Raw genomic sequence first — 21,521 nt, 5'->3', positions numbered from 1 at the left:
AAACAGCTATGCTTTTTCCGGTTAGAATTAGTAGTGTTAATGATGAACCGTTTGTCAGATAATTGCTGTTAAGAATTTAACCGGTTAAAAATATATTAACTGATTAACCGATGTGTTTAAGTGTATGATTTCTCTGGAGCTCACATACTGTTATGTAAACATTTATACCAGCAGAGGGCGCAATGTTACTTCACCCAAAGTACTGGTGCAACAGAAGAAATGATGAGGCAAGATGAAGTGGTCAAAACATGGAAGCATACACAGTAAGAGGACAATGCAAAATGTAAATCTGAGGATTTGTTTTATGGTGGAAAAGGACATGATGCCAATAAACATGGTGGACAGTGAGGGATTTCATGAGCTCAAGAAGCTTTTTAGTAAGTAAGTAATGCTTTATTTATATAGTGTATTTATTTAGTGTAGTCTTCGTAGTGACCACTTACAAGTGCTCTTTGGATATTTCAGGTGTTTTATTGTGTTTAGTCCATCTTGTGAAGGACTCTTTGCATGAGTGGTATCTTGGTCAAATGTAAAAATGCAAGTTTCCTTCAAAAACAACCCAAGGTACACTGTAGGTTGGAATAATTCAAATGTCTTTATTCAACATGGCAAAGAAAAAATATTAAAATGACCACCGCGTTGCGACCATATGTAGGTCTTCATCAGGGTCATTAACAGCAGCAGCTTACACACCTATTCTGTTACTACTTGCCTTGGTAGTTAGGCTATATTAGCTATGCTGTTTTTATTGTTATTTCTAATGACTTGAGTTTTCCCCTGCTCTCATCTCCCCTCCCCCCCTTCTCTTTTTTAACCACGCCCCCCTTCACTCTTTCTTCTTTCCATTGATGATGTTATCACTTCCTTGTTCTTGACCAATAGTCTTGCACACTGATGGAGAACCATCCCCCCATTCTATTCATTAGTGTAACAGAATATAGGTGTGTAAGCCAGTGGTTCCCAACCTTTTTTGTCTTATGTACCCCTTGAGCTGTTTTGCCATGCCAATAGTACCCCCTCACTCATGCTGTTGATGATTCTCCTAAATTAGTTCAATTAAACTCAAACTTTTAGTAAGCCTAACACATCTGATTATTACATTCAAGACATTTGAATTATTCACACCTACAGTGTGCCTACAGTGTGTTTTGGATTGTTTTTGAAGGGAACTTGCATTTTTACATTTGACTAAGATACCACTCAAGCAAAAAGAGTCCTTAACAAGATGGAATAAGCTTTTTTTTTTTTTTTTTCTTTTTTGTTCATGATTAAGTATTGATTGTAAATGTTTTCAAAGTCTCGCTTAAGGAAAATGCATGACATTGGTAACCCTAGTTGGAATCTTTTTTGGAATACTGACTAATAAATTTCACCTAGCAAATTTTCTCCTAAGTAGATGGACAGGATGAAACCCCTCATCTTTTACAAATCACTTCATTGTTACACACATGAAGCATTTCCCCATAGTCCTGTGGTGTCATGCCCACCTTGCCGAAGCTGCCCTTGCCCAGCACTTGGAGGAAGGTGAAGTTGGAGATGCCGAGTCGTCTAGTCTGCTGCGGAGGCTCCTTCCTCTCCCTCCTGACAGTGGACACTCTGGACGGGCTTTCGACTGCAACGTTGGCCTAGAAAGGGCAGAGGAACCAGCACTTAGAACTAGGGGTGTAAAGGTACATGTTGTAGAATGGAATTAATCAATACATTTTCTCTCTATATCAGTACGCGTATTCATACCGTATCGTATCGTACCGTATTCGTACCGAAACCGTACCAAACGCAGCTGTACCGAATTTCGTTTTTTTTTTTAAATATAAATAAATCCGAGTTCCCACACAGACATATTAAGGGGTTGGTACCTGTATCAGTTCCTTTGGGTTTTGCTGGCTGTACACTAAAAATTATATTTTGTCAGAGTGAGACTGACTGGCAGTCTAGTTAGAAGCTGATGATTCTCTCTAGTTAGAACCTGATGATTCTCTCTAGTTAGAAGCTGATGATTCTCTCTAGTTAGAAGCTGATGATTCTCTCTAGTTAGAACCTGATGATTCTCTCTCTAGTTAGAACCTGATGATTCTCTCTCTAGTTAGAACCTGATGATTCTCTCTCTAGTTAGAACCTGATGATTCTGTCTCTAGTTAGAACCTGATGATTCTGTCTCTAGTTAGAACCTGATGATTCTCTCTCTAGTTAGAACCTGATGATTCTCTCTCTAGTTAGAACCTGATGATTCTCTCTCTAGTTAGAAGCTGATGATTCTCTCTAGTTAGAAGCTGATTATTCTCTCTCTAGTTAGAACCTGATGATTCTCTCTAGTTAGAAGCTGATTATTCTCTCTCTAGTTAGAAGCTGATGATTCTCTCTAGTTAGAAGCTGATGATTCTCTCTCTAGTTAGAAGCTGATGATTCTCTCTAGTTAGAAGCTGATTATTCTCTCTCTAGTTAGAACCTGATGATTCTCTCTAGTTAGAACCTGATTATTCTCTCTAGTTAGAAGCTGATGATTCTCTCTAGTTAGAAGCTGATGATTCTCTCTAGTTAGAACCTGATGATTATCTCTAGTTAGAACCTGATGATTCTCTCTCTAGTTAGAAGCTGATGATTCTCTCTCTAGTTAGAAGCTGATGATTCTCTCTCTAGTTAGAAGCTGATGATTCTCTCTCTAGTTAGAAGCTGATGATTCTCTCTAGTTAGAAGCTGATTATTCTCTCTCTAGTTAGAACCTGATGATTCTCTCTAGTTAGAAGCTGATGATTCTCTCTAGTTAGAAGCTGATGATTCTCTCTAGTTAGAACCTGATGATTCTCTCTAGTTAGAAGCTGATGATTCTCTCTCTAGTTAGAAGCTGATTATTCTCTCTCTAGTTAGGCACATGAGTTTAGAATAAGCACTAATTTGACTGATTCTGTTAAACAGCCTGTACATACCAGTGAGTTGCGTTTGGAGAGTCCCCCGGCCTGCAGACCCATCTCTGCCAGCTTGCTGGCGAGCTCCGCACTGTTGACCCCGCAGTTGGGAGCTACATTGCCTTTGCAGCGGATGTGCACATCCATTTTACAGACTGGACAGAGAGAGCGCACAGACGGGGAGACCGAGGTTAAAACAGCAGTGAGAGAACGAGTGTGATTTGGAGAGCCAGATGAACTGGGTTCTTACTTTTGCAGTGCAGCCCCTGCCGGACTATTCCCCACAGCAGAGAGCCACAGTGATCACAGAAGGTGGGCGACTTGTAGTTGTGGATGCTGAACTTGTGAGGGACGTTGATGCTGAAGCCTTGGTTTATGGACTGAGGGAGAGAAAACACTGTGTTGGAAGAGCTTTTTCAGAAGCGTCTATCAAACTCTATAGAGCAAGCGACTCGTCTTGTAAACCAGGAAGTGATTCTCAACAGTATCATATCAGGGACCCCTTATTTAGTCCACATTAGAGCCACAGAACCCCACTGGATGAGAGTTTGTCTCTCGGACCCAAATCTTTTTTCTTTTCTTTTTTTAACCAAGGTTTTTTTTATTAAAAGTTTTCACAGTGTATAAAGTACAAACAATACCAATCCCCTGAACCCACCCATACCACCCAGACCTGTACCTGAAAGACAAATTTGGTCATATTCCAAATTTGTAAGAACACATATACAGAGCAATAATAATACTCAAGTCAAAAAGATAAAGAACACATGCACGCACGCGCGCAAACACGCACGCACGCACGCATGCACGCACACACACACACACACACACACACACACACACACACACACACACGCACACACACACACACACACACACCCACACCCCCACACACACACCCCCACACACACACACACACACCCACACCCCCACACACACACCCCGCCCCCCCCCCCACACACACACACACCCACACACCCTTGAGAGTAAGTGAGGGGGACAATATTAGTTGTCTGGCTAACAGAGTGCAAAACGCCAGCATGTTGCACTTGCAGTTGTTTAGTTGGACATCCGGTGGTGCAACACCAAATAATGCTACATAAGGGGAGTTGTATATTGGCTCTTCTAGAATTTTGGAGAAAGTATCAAAAATAGATTTCCGTAGTTCCGTAGTTGTAGATACCTGTAAAAATGTGTTCTAGGGATATTGCATTTGTTCAAAGGACTCTCGGACCCAAATCTGAGAATAATTGTATTGTCCGATATGATTTTGTCCAGAATTCCATGACTATCTGTGTTGCAGGTAGAGATAGCAGTGAAACTATGATCAAAATAGTCGTTCTTGTACATTCTCTAATGGTGTTAACTTCTGTGTTGTGTTAACCCTAACACCCTGTCAATTAAATAACGCTGATCAATTTGCTGCTGGCGACGCCCTGGAACTCCCTCAAGGAGCCCTGGTGGGCCTCAGACCCCTCGTTGAGAAGCACTGCTGTAAACTAAAGCGCTTGCAGGCTGGCATGTTGTGCAGGGCAGGCACACATGTACACTGTCTCAAAGATCATGTTGTGCAGGGCAGGCACACATGTACACTGTCTCAAAGATCATGTTGTGCAGGGCAGGCACACACATGTACACTGTCTCAAAGATCAGAAAATGACATGAATGTAAACTGAAAATATTTAGTTCCTATTTTTCTCACAGAGGTCATTGGTTTCTGCTTAGTGCTGCATTTGCCGTTCTCTGAATTCCCCCATGGTGGGTGAACTTGTAACAATCAGCCGAATCAGTACAACACCGTGCAAAAATACTGCTAAACGCTAAAACAAGTATAGATGTATACACCAAGGTGTTACCATGCTGCAACTAGCACATATGTATATATAACAATGGAGTATTTACATGCTGGAACAAGCATTCTTGGTATTTTACCCAGTGTTCTGGTTCAGTGACTGCCTCAACACAAAACAGGAACCTGTACATGCTCCTGATCACTGCAGGTGTTTATCAGAAGTGCATGCGTGCGTGCGTGTGTGTGTGTGTGTGTGTGTGTGTGTGTGTGTGTGTGTGTGTGTGTGTGTGTGTGTGTGTGTGTGTGTGCGTGCGTGTGTGCGTGTGCGTGTGCGTGTGTGTGCTCTATTGAACAGAATTCAAACAGAGCTGTTGATAAAAGTCTTTACTTGTCACTTAAACTGCTCTTACCGGTTCCCTTGTGGGCTTCTTCATGCGTGGACACACAGTGACAATGTGCTGGTGGCATCGTTTGTGAACCACACAGGTACACACTGCGGGTGACAACAAGAACATCACTCAGCATCACATCCTTAACTTATGTGTGCATTTTTAAACAGATCAAATATAGGCTGCTCACCTTGGCACTGGTAGCCCTGCTTTCCAAACACGCCCCTATAGCAGAGAAACACACTGTCAAGATGCTCTCTGTGTAGTGTTTACATCTCTCTCACACACACGCACGCACGCGCACACACGCACACGCACACACACACCTACACACACACACACACACACACACACGCACGCACGCACGCACGCACCCACGCACGCACGCACACACACACACACGATTGGGGCTCGGGCGTCTTTCTCACCAGATGAACTCCCTGCAGTGACAGCAGAAGGTGGGCTGGCGCAGGAAGGTGGACATGAACTTGTGTCCGTTGACCTGGTGGATCTTCCGTTTCATCGCCCGCTGTCGCTTCCTCGTGAACTGCTTGAACTGCTTCTCTTTCACTGTGGCCTCGTCTGACAACAACAAGAGGGAGGAAAAGTTCTGATTGAATAAATGAATTCAAAGCAGAGCGCTGTTCAGATTTCAAAGTAAGTGGTACTTTTAATCGATTTAAAACAGTCTCGATAGCGATTTACTGCTGCCTCTTTCCCCATGTAAGTGGATGGGAAAAACTGTTCTGGGCCGCATGGCGTCATCTGACTTGCAATACCGAGCTTGGCCACCAAGTTCAATTTGCTTCACGGCCCAGAGCTGTTCCCAAGCTTGGGCGGCACCGCGCTGCAATCGTTAGGCCCCTCAGCGCTGATTGGCTAATCGTTCTTTCAACCGAGGAAATGGCTGTTGCATGTCACGATGCCAGACCAGAAGCAGCCAAAACTCAACTCAGAGGAGTGGGTGGATTCTAAGGTCTGGACCCAGGCAAATGAACAGGCACAACACTCCCTAATTAAAAAAGTATCCTGTGTTGTCTGTGGCATATATAACGATATAAACAACATATCTGTTTTTATATGCCACAACAAAGGATCAACTTTTATTAAATGTAGAGTGTTGGTCCTGCCTGTTCATCTTTGCCATTGGACAACGTGGACAGAGAGACTGTGGCAGCATGCAGTGGAGAAACAGACTGTGGTAGCATGCAGTGGAGAAACAGACTGTGGCAGCATGCAGTGGAGAAACAGACTGTGGCAGCATGCAGTGGAAAAACAGACTGTGGTAGCATGCAGTGGAGAAACAGACTGTGGCAGCATGCAGTGGAGAAACAGACTGTGGTAGCATGCAGTGGAGAAACAGACTGTGGCAGCATGCAGTGGAGAAACAGACTGTGGCAGCATGCAGTGGAGAAACAGACTGTGGCAGCATGCAGTGGAGAAACAGACTGTGGTAGCATGCAGTGGAGAAACAGACTGGGGTAGCATGCAGTGGAGAAACAGACTGTGGCAGCATGCAGTGGAGAAACAGACTGTGGTAGCATGCAGTGGAGAAACAGACTGTGGTAGCATGCAGTGGAGAAACAGACTGTGGCAGCATGCAGTGGAGAAACAGACTGTGGTAGCATGCAGTGGAGAAACAGACTGTGGCAGCATGCAGTGGAGAAACAGACTGTGGCAGCATGCAGTGGAAAAACAGACTGTGGTAGCATGCAGTGGAGAAACAGACTGTGGCAGCATGCAGTGGAGAAACAGACTGTGGTAGCATGCAGTGGAGAAACAGACTGTGGCAGCATGCAGTGGAGAAACAGACTGTGGCAGCATGCAGTGGAGAAACAGACTGTGGCAGCATGCAGTGGAGAAACAGACTGTGGTAGCATGCAGTGGAGAAACAGACTGTGGTAGCATGCAGTGGAGAAACAGACTGTGGCAGCATGCAGTGGAGAAACAGACTGTGGTAGCATGCAGTGGAGAAACAGACTGTGGTAGCATGCAGTGGAGAAACAGACTGTGGTAGCATGCAGTGGAGAAACAGACTGTGGCAGCATGCAGTGGAGAAACAGACTGTGGTAGCATGCAGTGGAGAAACAGACTGTGGTAGCATGCAGTGGAGAAACAGACTGTGGTAGCATGCAGTGGAGAAACAGACTGTGGTAGCATGCAGTGGAGAAACAGACTGTGGCAGCATGCAGTGGAGAAACAGACTGTGGCAGCATGCAGTGGAGAAACAGACTGTGGTAGCATGCAGTGGAGAAACAGACTGTGGTAGCATGCAGTGGAGAAACAGACTGTGGCAGCATGCAGTGGAGAAACAGACTGTGGCAGCATGCAGTGGAGAAACAGACTGTGGTAGCATGCAGTGGAGAAACAGACTGTGGTAGCATGCAGTGGAGAAACAGACTGTGGTAGCATGCAGTGGAGAAACAGACTGTGGTAGCTTGCAGTGGAGAAACAGACTGTGGTAGCTTGCAGTGGAGAAACAGACTGTGGTAGCATGCAGTGGAGAAACAGACTGTGGTAGCTTGCAGTGGAGAAACAGACTGTGGTAGCTTGCAGTGGAGAAACAGACTGTGGTAGCATGCAGTGGATAAACAGACTGTGGTAGCTTGCAGTGGAGAAACAGACTGTGGCAGCATGCAGTGGAGAAACAGGGAGATTTCTAATATGGATGGACAACAGTTGTGTGAGCATCACATTGTGTAAGTTCAGTTCACAGTGCATCAGTTTGTCTGTGCATTTCCGCGTGGGTTGATTCTATGCAAGTGACAGGCATATCTGCTGTTCTGTTACACACAAGCTATTTGAGGTGTTGAAAACCACACAAGCATAATGGAAACCTGTCTGTAATCTAGAGCCCCCCATATCTATCCACCCACCCTCACAGAGATAGTTGTGGTGAAGAAACGACGTACAATCCAGTCCAAACCTCATAGCGTTAACACAAACACAGACTGTAAGCTCTCAGTGTGTGACTGAGCAAGAAGCTACAAGACACATTTTCCCGTCGACCGTCCAGGGGCCAAGTGGAGTAAACACAGTAGGGGTCATTTCAGAAGTTGCAGTGGGCCTGGTCATTTATTAAGGGGGCTTGAGGCAAAAATGCTCTTGTAAGTTCATAACATTTTTGTGAAATAAAAATTCGGGGAGCAAAAAATTGGGGATATCCTTTTTGAATTTCACCCGGTCACATCTTTTCATTGATTTGTAAAATATTCACACGAGTGTGACTACTGTCCCCCGTAGTATAACCGTAGGTGATTAACAAGAGTCTACTTTGGGGCCTAACCATAACCCTTCTTTCCAGTGTGTTCTATGTTTTGGATCAGAAAACGACTATGTTAAGTAGAAAATATTGGCACCACACAGCCAGCAATAGAAGAAAAAAGACAACCGCAAACAAACCAAGCTGCTTCAGCAAAAAATGAGTACAAATTCGCAATAGCTACACACACACACACTCGCCACACACACACCACACACACGCGCGCCACACACACACCCACACACACACACACACACACACACACACACACACACACACACACACACACACACACACACACACACACACACACACACACACACACACACACACACACACAGTGGAAAGGGTGGGGAGATTCGCTAGTCGCAGGCAGCTAATAAAACAGCCAATAAATCAAACAAGCGAGGCGTGGAAGACAGACTGGTTGGGGAAAACGGCAGTATCCTCTGCTGTAAGGTCTGCTGCCAGTTTGGAGCAGTGGGAAAGAAGTTAAAACAAATCTTTGCGGTACAAATTGAGTGTTTATTTGCCAATAAACAATCACTCAAATTACACTTCAAGTGTTGCCACATAACACTTTAAATTTCAGCTCAGTAAAATTATACAAACAGCAGGCTTGACTACTGTACAGGAGCAGCCACTAATAGCATCCTCTATTTTGAATAGAGTGTTTCCTTAGAGCCTCTGAACAATTCAAATAATTGCTTTGGCTGTGATGCAGCTGGCTGTGGCTTGTTTCATGTCAAACTGTTTATATTAAACTCACTCAATATTTAAGGAGCGACACCATTTTCATTCAGTGGCCCATAAGATGTTGCAGATAGTAAATCATAACCAATATTCAGCACTTTCATCAGTGCTTTAAATCAAGACCAAAGCAGTCAATTGGACCTACCAAGTCTGAGACTAACCCTATGCTCTCTCCCACATCAGATTAGCCTTTATATCAACAGTGTGGAAAAACCAAATAGAACGCAGAAGAGCACAGATCACAGAATAAATACAGCAGTACCGGCCAGACCACAACATAGCTTCATGTACAAACATAACAATCGCTGGTTCAATATTTATCATACACCAGTGATACTATAGATGGGTCACCGCAGGCCAATTCTAACAAATGGTAGCAGCAAGCCTCTTAAATGGTCACCTGGTCACCTCTCCCCTTAAGTGTTGTGAGAGGACTGTGCCTGGTGACGCAGGGTTAGTGCTGACCTAGCAAACTAACTTGAAATAGAGATTGTGAGTTCCCAAACTCCACACAAACCACACATATAAACACAAAGCTGCCCCTTGTTAGCTCAATATAGTTGGAACTAAGATATTCAGTAAAAAGAAATTCTAGCCACAGATTTAGCTACTACATCAACGAACTTCACGGGCCCTATTCTCCCACAGGCCTTTGGCGCAAAAACTGGCCTTAAACGCAAAAAAACCTGCCTTGCGCCTGCCTCGGGAAGATATCAACATGGCTTTAGGCACCGAAATGCGCTTTAGGCGAAATGGGCGTGGCGCAGTGCCAGAATGGGCGAGAATGGCCGTTTCGGCCTTAAATACCGGCCTAATGATATAAAACACGATTTCAAAAACACGATTTCAGACGGACAAGCCCGTCTTTATTGTCACACGATTACAATCAACACATGCACGGAGGGCCACAACACACACATGCTGACGGTGGCCGTCGAAATTTGTCCTCTGCATTTAACCCATCCTGGCTTTGTCCTTTCCTCCGGGGGGCAGGCCAGGAGCAGTGGTCGCTTTCTCGTACAGCGCCCGGGGACCGACTTCGGATGTTGTCGTCACTGGTCGGCTGACGATGACGATCTGATCTTCTGCATGTTTTTAATGGGGGGGGGGTGATATCTTCCCACCTGGCGTTAATTTAGCGCTTTGCGCTTTTGAAAACCAGGCCTATTAAGTGCGCTGGTTGCGCGGAGCGCTCCTCTGCCTCTCCTCTGTCCCTTCTCTCTGTGTCACTCCCTCTAAAAATAAGTTGTTATACCGTACATAGTATAACAACATGACAGTTTTTTCTAACATGATAGTTTTGAGCCGGTGACATTCAGAGGCTATTGCATCATCCTACCTGTGCAGTGAAGGCGAGAGAAAACGAGATCATTCTGGACAAACATTCACTGCCTGGCTTCCCTGCAACAGCCAGACATGTGAAATCTCCCAGCATGCATTGGGCTAATACATTTCGATAATAAATCGCATCGAAATTAGCCTAAATAGATAGAAAGGTACATCGAAATAGATCTAAATAATGTGTAATGTTACCACAACATGCTATTGTAGAACATTTCAATATTGGACAAAATGAAATCGCGAAATCCAAACACAACCCTATGTGAAACATATATGTCATCCTGGGCCTATATATATCCCTCGTAGATTTAACGTGATTTAGATAAGTGACAGCGTAACGCGGTTCTACTGTCATGTGTTATACTGTGATGTCTGCTCCAATAAATTGGCCCTACTTCACATTTAGTTTTACAATAAAAACACATTTCTGCAATGACTTTACATAATGTAGTAGGCTATATTTATGTGCATCATCCTACCTGTGCAGCAGGGGAGAGAAAAACTAGCTGATGCGTTTAGAACATTCTTTTCACTTTGATCTTGTTATAGTGTAGCGTATTTACATGCTTGCAGTATTTAAACTGCAGTTAGATTGGTTTGAGAATAATATGGAATAATAGCCTATATATGGAGACAGACAGAGGGGATAAAAGGGAGGGGGGGAGATCAGAGCCCTCGGCTTTTCTGAAGCCGGACTGGATCGCTCCGTGGAATTGGAGCTTAAAAGGCAAGCTGGGGACTGGTTTACTGCACTTCTCCAATGAGCAGATAGTGCATAATTTTACGCTTAAAAGGCGTGGTTATAATGCTTAAGGCCGCGTGTAGCGCCGACACCAAGATATCGAGTGCGCTGGTCCACACCCACTAATCTGGGCTGCGCCTGGCACTAAGCGCAGTTTATAGGCCGATGCAACGATAGAGCCCCACATGTACTGTAGCTTTAGCTAATTGCTCCCTGCTAACATGAGTTCCTGTTGCCAAATCTCACGAGTGTTGCTGAGACAGAGACAGGTCTTGAACAAGTTCAATTTTCTCCTGATCTCTTTGTCTGAAAAATGCCATTTTAGTGTGAGAATATTCAGAAGATATGTGGCCTCGGAGAATGGGCCGAATATTTACTTTAATGAATATCGGGGCGAAAGAATCTGTCATAATCTGAGACTTTTCCCATTGACTCCAATAGACTTAGACCTGTCGAAATCCTCCTAAGTGGTCGTGTCCCTGGAAAGCCATGGGCAAAACCCATGTGACAAAATGACAGGAAGTGAGTTGAAGTTGGGTCGTATTGCTTGAAATCCCATCATTTGATTTTAGTTCACACTTCAATGTAAATGTGTCAGAGTTAGCCAAGAGGCTAATTTACATCTGCAGTCCACAGGCAGATCAAGAACATAATCATTACAATAAACAAGAATACACGTGAGAAAAAATAAAACTGTATACAAGTTAGTAAATATAAACAGTACAGTAGCATTCAAAATAATTAGTAAAAACAATGTCCACACGTGAGTGCATCAGTCACACAAGAGCTGGGGATTAAATTGTGGGTACAGCTCTGGTGTTCTCTGAGCCTTTTTTCTAACAGTCCAAATGTAGAGCAGGTCCTTATATGTAGAGCAGGTCCTTATATGTACATGTAGAGCAGGTCCTTATATGTATAGCAGGTCCTTATATGTAGAGCAGGTCCTTATATGTAGAGCAGGTCCTTATATGTACATCTAGAGCAGGTCCTTATATGTATAGGCAGAGTTTGACATGTGTTCACGTGTGACAGGAAATAAAAGGGGAACTTAAACCTTTAAGGATTATGTGAGAAAACTGAAGCCCGCGCTAACCGGACTTCTCAAGATCGGAGATGGCCTGCAGTCTTATTGATACGTCAACAACAGGTATGACATTACTGGCTCCGTGAGGGGGTTCCAGGAGGTCCCAAGCAAAAAGGGTCATCATTTATTTTCACTAGAATTCCAACCGTAAGTAACACAATGACAGAACCTATGACTATTTTGGTCATGGGTTTCATTGACCTTTTCCACAGCAGCCATTTTGTGTCTAAAAGGCAGGGTAAACACAGGTACAACAAAAATGATGAGGGTTTCCAAATTCCAATCCATTTAGGTGTTCCAGTGCTGGGGGACCTCACTAATGTTTTGGTTGCACCTGTGTTTACCCTGCCTTTTAGACACAAAATAGCTGCTGTGAAAAATGTAACGCGTATCACGGAGGTTCGGTCCTTCGGGCGGCCGACGCGAGTTTGACCGAGGTCCTTTGCCACATGTCATCCCCTCTCTCTCTCCCCACCTTTCCTGTCTGCCTACTGTCCTGTCTAATGAAGGTCAAATGCCAAAAAAAAAAAAAAAAAAAAAATCTGTAATAAAACATCTAAAAGCGTGATGAGATGACCCTCCCACTCTCCTTGCCCTGTCTTGCAGGAGTCTGGTGTTTGGATTGTTAGCCTGACCTTCAGACCTCTCTCCCTCCTCACCTTTTGTTCTGTTAGTTTGCTTAATGTAGATTGTGTTTAGTTATTTTCCCTTAGTTGTTATTGTTTTAACTTTTACTTTGGTGTATGACTCCGCTCATATGTTACAACCCGAAGTAACAAATGAGGGGTGTATATACACTCAAGTAAATAAAAGTTAAAACAATAATTTAACTAAAACTAAGGGGAAATAACTATCAAACAAACTACATTAAACAAACAAACAGAACAAAAGTTGCATCAGTGAGGAGGGAGAGAGAGTGAATGGTCTGAAAGTCTTCTTAAGCCCAATGAATGCACCGGCCGGGCCCAGGTGCACCCAATCAGCCTAACGGTCCCAACACCAGGCTCCTGGGAGACAGGGCCAGGATACTGGGAGGGTCATCACAAAAGAAAATCTGAGATGGGCAACCCTGGGACAAAATATTATCAAATTATCAAAGGGATCCGTGGTCTAATTTGTGTCAGTTTATGGGTCCTTGACGTGATAACGTTTGAGAACCATTGTGCTAGAGACTTGAGTTTCAGGCAGTGGTGAGAGCGTTAAAGCCTCTAGAGGGAGCTGCTGAGCGTCTCAGACTGTTGACATGTGAAGGTCAGACAGACTAAAGCGCCTTAGATCTGCAGGACGTCTGTGAAGCCTCCCAACAGCAGCGTGACATTGACATCTGCAGAAAGAAAGCATTCTTCCCATCACAACACATGAACCAGACGAGCGCATACCGACCTGCCTGTGTCACTCTCAGCTCTCTCTCACTCAACGCACACGCATGGAATGCAAACAGCAGCCTCCTTTATTACACTGTGGCTGGCAGATATCAATATGATTCAAAAGGAGGAGGAGATGGTGGCTGTATTAAAGACTAGGGAAGAAAACAGGAGGACTGACTGAGGCAGTGGAAAGGGATGGTTCTGTTTTTCTGGGAGCGTGTGAAATAAAAAGAAATGAATGGAGGAAGTAGCCTGATATTCAGACTGAATTCTCAACTCCACAACTAGTCTGTGGAGTGGGCGGGACTTCAAAGGTCTGGAGCCAGGCTATGGAGGAAGGGAAGTGGGATGGGGATATTAATATGCGCGAGGAAGAAAATAGGGTTGCATTAAGATGCAGACAGTGTGGCGGTCTTACCATCAGTGAAGGATCCAATGAGTGTAATAAGGACGTAGACCTTGCCCTCCGGCTCCAAGTCCATCTGTGCGTGCACACAAACACACACACACACACACACACACACACACACATGCGCGCGCACACACGCACACAAACACAAAATTATTATATTTGTGTATACCAAAACACTGAGGTAAACAACAATGATATTAAGACCCACCACAATAGTAATTTATTCTCAAAAATCACAACTATTTCAGTTATGTACCTGAAGATAACATATATTAAACATACATCACAATAAAGTGGAGCACAAACATGAGACACTGGAGACAACACAAATATCAATTCATGAGCAGAGTCGTTAGTTGAAAGATGGTTTGGCTCATATTAATAACAGGGTGAAAAAGATGTGCGGTGGTGTCTGGCTGAGTGTGTCCTTCAGTGCCGGTATGCTTTGGATGCAGCTACTGTATGTCGGTGCATATTTGTGAAGAGAATTCCGACAACATGACAGAGAGGCAAGAGAGCAGGCCGAGCGGGTTGGGCTGGTTGCAGTGACACCATGCTCAGCTGAGAGAAGACTGACTTACAAATGTCCAAGTTGAGCCTTTACGAGGGCCTACATACAGAAGGGGGTCTCGACAGAGGCAGCCGGGGACAGAGGAGCGTGCTTTCTGCAGTAACCAGAAACCAGTAACCAGTAAGCAGTTTGTGTGTTTGCTTGTGTCAATAATAATGGGTAAATGGTTGAAGCTGACCCATTTGCAAACCCCCCCCCCCCCCCCCCCCCCCCCCGGACCGCCACCCCGTTCCTTATTTCCATTTCAAGAAGTTGCCAACCCTATTAACCACCCAATGGAAACTTTGGTCACTGTAAGCTCAACATACACGCAAGTGGAAAACATTGGGTGTGAGTCTGCAGCAGAGGTGATAGACAGTAGGGCCATTGCGATGGCTCCACAGTGAAACATTGCGATGGACGATGACATCGCCGTTGACTGTACAACAGGACAGCTGAGCTCTACATGTCATGAGAGACCAGAGGGCTTGGATAGGCTACTACTACAGCACAGAGCCAGGCGACTTAAAGCAGTAGGCTATCACTGCCAGCAATATTGAAAGGCGCAAAACAAATACCGTTAGCGTTACAGATCCTGACCAACGTGTGTGTGTTGAATTTAACTGGCTCGCTGCTGGCAGAAAACAGGTAGAATTACTGGCAGCTAACGTTAGATTTGTGTGTGCTCAGTTTTGAACCTAACATTATGTTAAGTAGAGATAGAAACACAGCAGCTAAGGAAGCCCATAGCTGACTCAATTCAAATGATGATTTAAACTTGAAAATGGTAATGTAATTCCTCAATAACATTATCATTTTCAACACATGTGTGTGTTATTTCAGTAAAAATTAAAATTAAAATGGAATAATCCAATTTTCATTTTCATTTTCATATACTTGTAAGGGCTTTCTATGACTATATAAGAATTAAAATGACAAGCTGTTTGACATTTAATTTTCAAAGTCCATAGCCTGCTCTACAATGGACTATATTAAAATGGTAATTTAAATTTGGTAATGAAAATGCAATCCGAAAAATGCAGCCTAATTTTCCATCTCTGCGAGCATTATTTAAGTCACAATTCAAATTAAAATGCATTTTTGTAGAAAATGTCAAATGATAATTTAAATAGTATTTGACATTTCATTTTAATTTAGTCATATTGCTTTTCAATGGACTATATCAAACTTGTAATTTAAATGTGGAAATGTAAATGCAATCCAAAAAATCCAGCCTAATTTTCCATCCCTGCAAGCATTATTTAAGTCACAATTCAAATGAAAATTCATTTGTATTTGACATTACATGTTTGACATTCGACGTTACATTATCAAAGACTGAACATGCTTTGCATGTACTCTATTCAAATGAAAAACAGCAAAACAGCGCTTCCCGTGTTGCATGTTCACTTCGTGCGCTATCACTGACAAAACTCAAATGGAAATGGCAATCTGTCAGGCCGCTCGTCAAGGCGGGCCTTCACTTAGGAGGATGTCACTCATTGGCTACTTTCAGGCTGCCCCAGTTGTGTTGAAAATGATAATGTTATTGAGGAATTACATTACCATTTTCAAGTTTAAATTATCATTTGAATTGAGTCAGCTATGGGCTTCCATACAGCAGCAGGCAGCCTACACAGTATGTAATGGAGCGACTTCATGGAAACAGGCGGGTTGAATTCACAGTTGAACACTTACTTCACTTTACTTGGTAACATTACTCACATTGGGTTGAAAACAGGAAAGAACGTGAAGTTTCTTCTGTGTCTTAACATTTTCACAACAACACAACCGACTTCTGCTTACCCTCCCATCCCCCTCCTCTCTGCTCTACTGCTTCTCTGTACTGGGGACAGGGTACGCTTGTTTAATGCCGCCTGCGTGTCCCCCGTGTATCACGGCTGAGTGGAGTTGGCCTTTTTTATTATTAAATCTTATAAAGTTAAAAAGTTAAAAAGTTTTAATTCAAACAGATCATTAATCACGATGGTCCGATGTAGAAGGCTCAGAGGTCGATGGGGGTCGGCCCATCGACGATGGTCGATGCCATCGTCCAGCGTGCCAACCCTAATAGACAGTATTAGTTGTGAAACCTTCGATCTGGGCGATATGGTTGAAATCAATACAGTATCACGATAATCATACAGATTTTTTTTAATATATATCACGATATGATTCATAAATGCAAAATCACGTGAATCAAATTAATGTTCATCTCATTGAACCGAATGGTAATGTTAGCTGTGATGTCAAACAAAACAGAAATATTCAAATAATATTTCTACGATACCTCATTTTATGATTTTTTTTTAAGTATTAGTCATTAGTAATTTGCTTGTCATCAGCAATTTAGACAGCAGAAATGTCAGTGTGTCACAATATTAAAATATCTTCATATCATGACGCTATGATTCCACTGAAAGACAAGACAAGACAAGACTACAAGCAGGTTTGTTTTGAATTTCCTTACTTGAAGGAAGAGTTCATTATCAGTTCCCATGCTCTTATTACCACCCTGCATTTCAGTCAAAACACCAGGCAGCCAGTTTGACCTGTCCACTTGATCTCAGTGTGCCATCTTTGGCATTCCTAACATCATTTGCATTGCCTAAGCATCAATGAAGAGGGGAGAAAAAAGCATGACAATTGCAACGCATCAGTCACTTTCTGAAAGTGGCTCTCTTTCTTCCCCCGTCTAAAGCAGCTATAAGGTCAACAGTGACAGAACTGTCTGAGAGGCTGACGATGCTATTTGAGAGGCCGATGTATTTAAAAAGCAGAAACTCAACTGCTACATTACAGAGGAGGAAGTTGATCTCTTTTTGTGGGTAACGGGGAAGGGGCCTGTTTCAGACGAGCAAGCAGTAGCCTACATTGTGTTGGAAAATGTTGATGGGGCCATACAGTATTGAACCAGATTTCAGTTTCTAATACTTTCCTAATATTCTTTGTTCTCCCTGTTACCCTCAGGGAGAAGATACAGGACACCCAAAGCACGCACCAACCGACTGCAGAATATTCCTCAGACCAGAAGACTCCTCAACAATATATAACAGACACACATCACACACTCACAACACCCCCCACCCACACACACACACACACACACACACACACACACACACACACACACACACACACACACACACACACACACACACACACACACACAATACCATTGACTGAGTGCAATAATTCGGTTGTATTGTTCTATGTATTGTATTTCCATTTGCACACTGCTGCTGCACACTTGCTCTGACTGCACCTTCCACTGAGTGACAAGTGGTGCTATTTTATTTATTTTATTCTATTTATATTCAATTGTGTTTTTCACTGATTGTCTTATGCCTTATTTCCATACTGTTGTTGTGGTGATTATGCACCTCCTGTAGTAACTTGCACTGCCCCTAGCTTAAGACTTTCACACGTGCGTACTTGTACAACAGTGACAATACATATCTTGAATCTTGAAAACCTCATCAATCAAGTGTGAGAAAGCGGTGAAGGGCTCTGGCAAACGCTTAGATACAGGCTACAGCCGTCAGTCGACACAATAAATAGTGTTGTCAGCTGGGGTGATGAGTGGGCGGGCAGAGGGAGGAGCCAGGGTGATGGGTGGACTGGCAGTGGGAGGGGCCAGGGTGATGGATGAACTGGCAGTGGGAGGAGCCAGGATGATGGGTGGACTGGCAGTGGGAGGGGCCAGGGTGATGGATGGACTGGCAGTGGGAGGAGCCAGGATGATGGGTGGACTGGCAGTGGGATAGGCCAGGGTGATGGGTGGACTGGCAGTGGGAGGAGCCGGGGTGATGGGTGGGCTGGCTGTGGGAGGGGCCAGGGTGATGGGTGGACTGGCAGTGGGAGGAGCCAGGGTGATGGGTGGACTGGCAGTGGGAGGGGCCAGGGTGATGGGTGGGCTGGCTGTGGTAGGAGTGGGTAGCAATGGAAACACTGCTACAGCAGGAGATGACACTCCAGCAGCTATCATTAACTGCTTGCCAACTCAGAATGTCAATGATGGCAACAGCAACACTCTAAAGAGAGACTCACTGCTGGAAAGGAGTAAATAGTAAACAATACCACTGTTCCACCTCTGTTCCCCACTCTCTGTTCCCCACTGTGATTTTTAATTCATTTTTTAATTCGTAGGTGGATTCCAGGATGAAATGATTTTACATATTGCCCCCTACATTTCTAGTTTCATGTCTGGCCCACATCCTTTTTCTACTGTAAGTTTAAGTCTGTTGTGTACATGTGTCTTTCATGTTTTTCTATCTTTGTATTTGTATTTTTTGCATCCATGTTGGCACTGTTGCACATTACAACAAATTTCTGTGAAAGCAGACAATAAAACGAACTTGAACTTGAACTTGAACCATATGGAATGTGCTAAGTTTATCATTGTCTTAAAGCCATATTAATCTAAATGATTATGCATAATAAATGCTTGAAATGTGTTTCCTAGACAAATATGTATAAATCAGAGAGTTGATGCCTATGTATGAATTTCTTTCCAAAGCCTTTGTATCAAGGCAAAGGGCGGCTACTTAAAAATAATCTAAAATATAAGATTGATTTGTTTACCACTTTCTTTGTCACTGCATTATTCAATTTATGTCATTTCATAGTTTACTGTTATTCTAAAATGTGGGAAATAGTCAAAATAAAGACAAATCTGGTGTGTCTAAAGTTTGGACTGGTAGTGCTCTTCAGAGGTTCTGGTCAATTCAGCTGATTTCTTTGGGACTCTGCTTGTGTCTATCACATGTTATGACAGACCATTGTTTAAAAGTTTGAAGTAATATACTGGCTCCCATATTACTTATTGAGATATATTTGTATGTAATGTTTTTTCTAACCAATTATGAAAATGCAGTTTGAAATATGATTTGTGTTATGAAGAAGAAAATGAGAGATGTAAATATCTATATGTCCCAGTTCCTCCAGCAAGTACCTCCGGTGTTTTGTGGAGTTTGAGGGTATATGAAGTGAGGCGTGTGGCCTGTCTGTAGAAGAGGGGGAGGGTATATGAAGGGAGGTGTGACCTGTCTTCAGAAGGGGGTGAGGGTATATGAAGGGAGGTGTGGCCTGTCTGCAGAAGGGGGTGATGGTATATGAAGGGAGGTGTGGCCTGTCTTCAGAAGGGGGTGAGGGTATATGAAGGGAGGTGTGGCCTGTCTGCAGAAGGGGGTGAGGGTATATGAAGGGAGGTGTGGCCTGTCTTCAGAAGGGGGTGAGGGTATATGAAGGGAGGTGTGGCCTGTCTGCAGAAGGGGGTGATGGTATATGAAGGGAGGTGTGGCCTGTCTTCAGAAGGGGGTGAGGGTATATGAAGGGAGGTGTGGCCTGTCTGCAGAAGGGGGTGAGGGTATATGAAGGGAGGTGTGGCCTGTCTGCAGAAGGGGGTGAGGGTATATGAAGGGAGGTGTGGCCTGTCTGCAGAAGGGGGTGAGGGTATATGAAGGGAGGTGTGGCTTGTCTGCAGAAGAGGGTGAGGGTAAATGAAGGGAGGTGTGGCCTGTCTGCAGAAAGGGGGGGAGGGTATAGACGGTTTTAACTTGACAACGAAAACATTCTAAATTGAACCCCCGCTCACTTCCTGTTGCAGTGTTTGCTATGGACATAAAAATAAAAAAAACATTCAAGTGCAGGACTGACCATTCCGTGAAAACCGTCTATACAGCTGAGCGGCGAAAACAAAAGTAATTATGTCGAGTGAATATTTCTGCAGTTTGCCGAATGCTGAGAAAAAGGAAGTGCTGTGGGGTTGCGCTCTGGTGAAAACCGTCTATATGAAGGGAGGTGTGGCATGTCTGCAGAAAGGGGGGGAGGGTATATGAAGGGAGGTGTGGCCTGTCTGCAGAAAGGGGGGGAGGGTATATGAAGGGAGGTGTGGCCTGTCTGCAGAAAGGGGGGGAGGGTATATGAAGGGAGGTGTGGCCTGTCTGCAGAAAGGGGGGGAGGGTATATGAGAGTCAAGACAGAAAGTAGAGCATCTGGCCATGAGCCAATAGAGAGCGAGCGCTGTTAGCGGTGAGCCTTTGAGCGCCGATCAGACGGTGGGAACACTGCAAAAAACAGCAGTGCGTGGGCGTGTGGAGGCTTGTGCCCTCGCCTGTGCCCCCTCACGTGAGCGAAACACAGGCCCACTGGCACTTCTCTAGAGCCAACAACAAGCAAGGCACTAAACCGTTTTCACACTTCAGATCTAGCTGAGAACTTCAAGCTTGCACCTTGAAGGGAGAAAGCCAACTGCACTTGAGTTACTTCTCGTTTTTCCTGAAGCAGCAGGGCAGCTCCATTTGCATGTCGCTTCCCCTCACTGCTTGGCATCTTGGAGAACATTTGCATCGAGTCAGCCTTGATTGACAGTGGCTGGACCAGAATTCTGCACTATCCTGCTACTGTTTACACCTGTACACAGCATGCAGATAGGAGGGCAGTGAGTGTTATGGTACACAGTCGATACCACTTCTACCTGCTCCAGGGCCCGACAGGCTCAGGTTACATTGACACCTGGAATAGCTCAGTCCCAGAGGGCCGAAAGTCAGTCAGAGGGAAACTCCAGTGTGAGATGGAGGTTTCTGTCAGCGCCACTCTCCCCTGAATTTGTGAGCAGTGTGGAGGAATCCTGAGCACAGCGTTGTCACCCAGCTGACGTCCTGTATGAGGCCTCTATGAGCTATGAGCTTTCGTTTTGCTTTGAATCGTCCAATGTCTACGTTGAGCAAAGAAAGTGCTTATGTTTTTATGGTGAACACTTGTAACTGCATCTTAATCTACCAAGCATGGTTGATCTTTCAGCCATGGTAACTGCTGGGGGCGTACGGTGGGATGCAAAGCAGGGCGTTATCGTCACACATTTGTTCGTAGTGGCAGGTCACAGGCAGCGTAGGCCAGGGTGCTGCTAGTTTGTGCACCTCTTA

General features: G+C 44.2%; 1 protein-coding gene across 2 annotated transcripts in view; it reads right to left on the bottom strand.

The window, feature by feature from the left end:
* Positions 1 to 21,521, bottom strand: part of prkcha (protein kinase C, eta, a) — a 43,175-nt gene that overhangs the window by 20,043 nt on the left and 1,611 nt on the right. For both annotated transcript variants that reach the window (XM_083632735.1, XM_083632736.1), the window contains exons 2-8: positions 14,052 to 14,115; positions 5,513 to 5,666; positions 5,275 to 5,309; positions 5,106 to 5,188; positions 3,154 to 3,283; positions 2,925 to 3,058; positions 1,488 to 1,625 (exon numbers count right to left, since the gene is read on the bottom strand). In XM_083632735.1, coding sequence (XP_083488861.1) covers positions 1,488 to 1,625; positions 2,925 to 3,058; positions 3,154 to 3,283; positions 5,106 to 5,188; positions 5,275 to 5,309; positions 5,513 to 5,666; positions 14,052 to 14,115 — 738 coding nt within the window. The remainder of the gene's footprint in view (positions 1 to 1,487; positions 1,626 to 2,924; positions 3,059 to 3,153; positions 3,284 to 5,105; positions 5,189 to 5,274; positions 5,310 to 5,512; positions 5,667 to 14,051; positions 14,116 to 21,521) is intronic.

Source organism: Poromitra crassiceps (genome assembly GCF_964638095.1).
Source record: "Poromitra crassiceps genome assembly, chromosome: 3".
In the NCBI taxonomy this organism is placed as follows: Eukaryota; Metazoa; Chordata; class Actinopteri; order Beryciformes; family Melamphaidae; genus Poromitra; species Poromitra crassiceps.
This window is presented reverse-complemented; position numbering and strand designations above follow the sequence as displayed.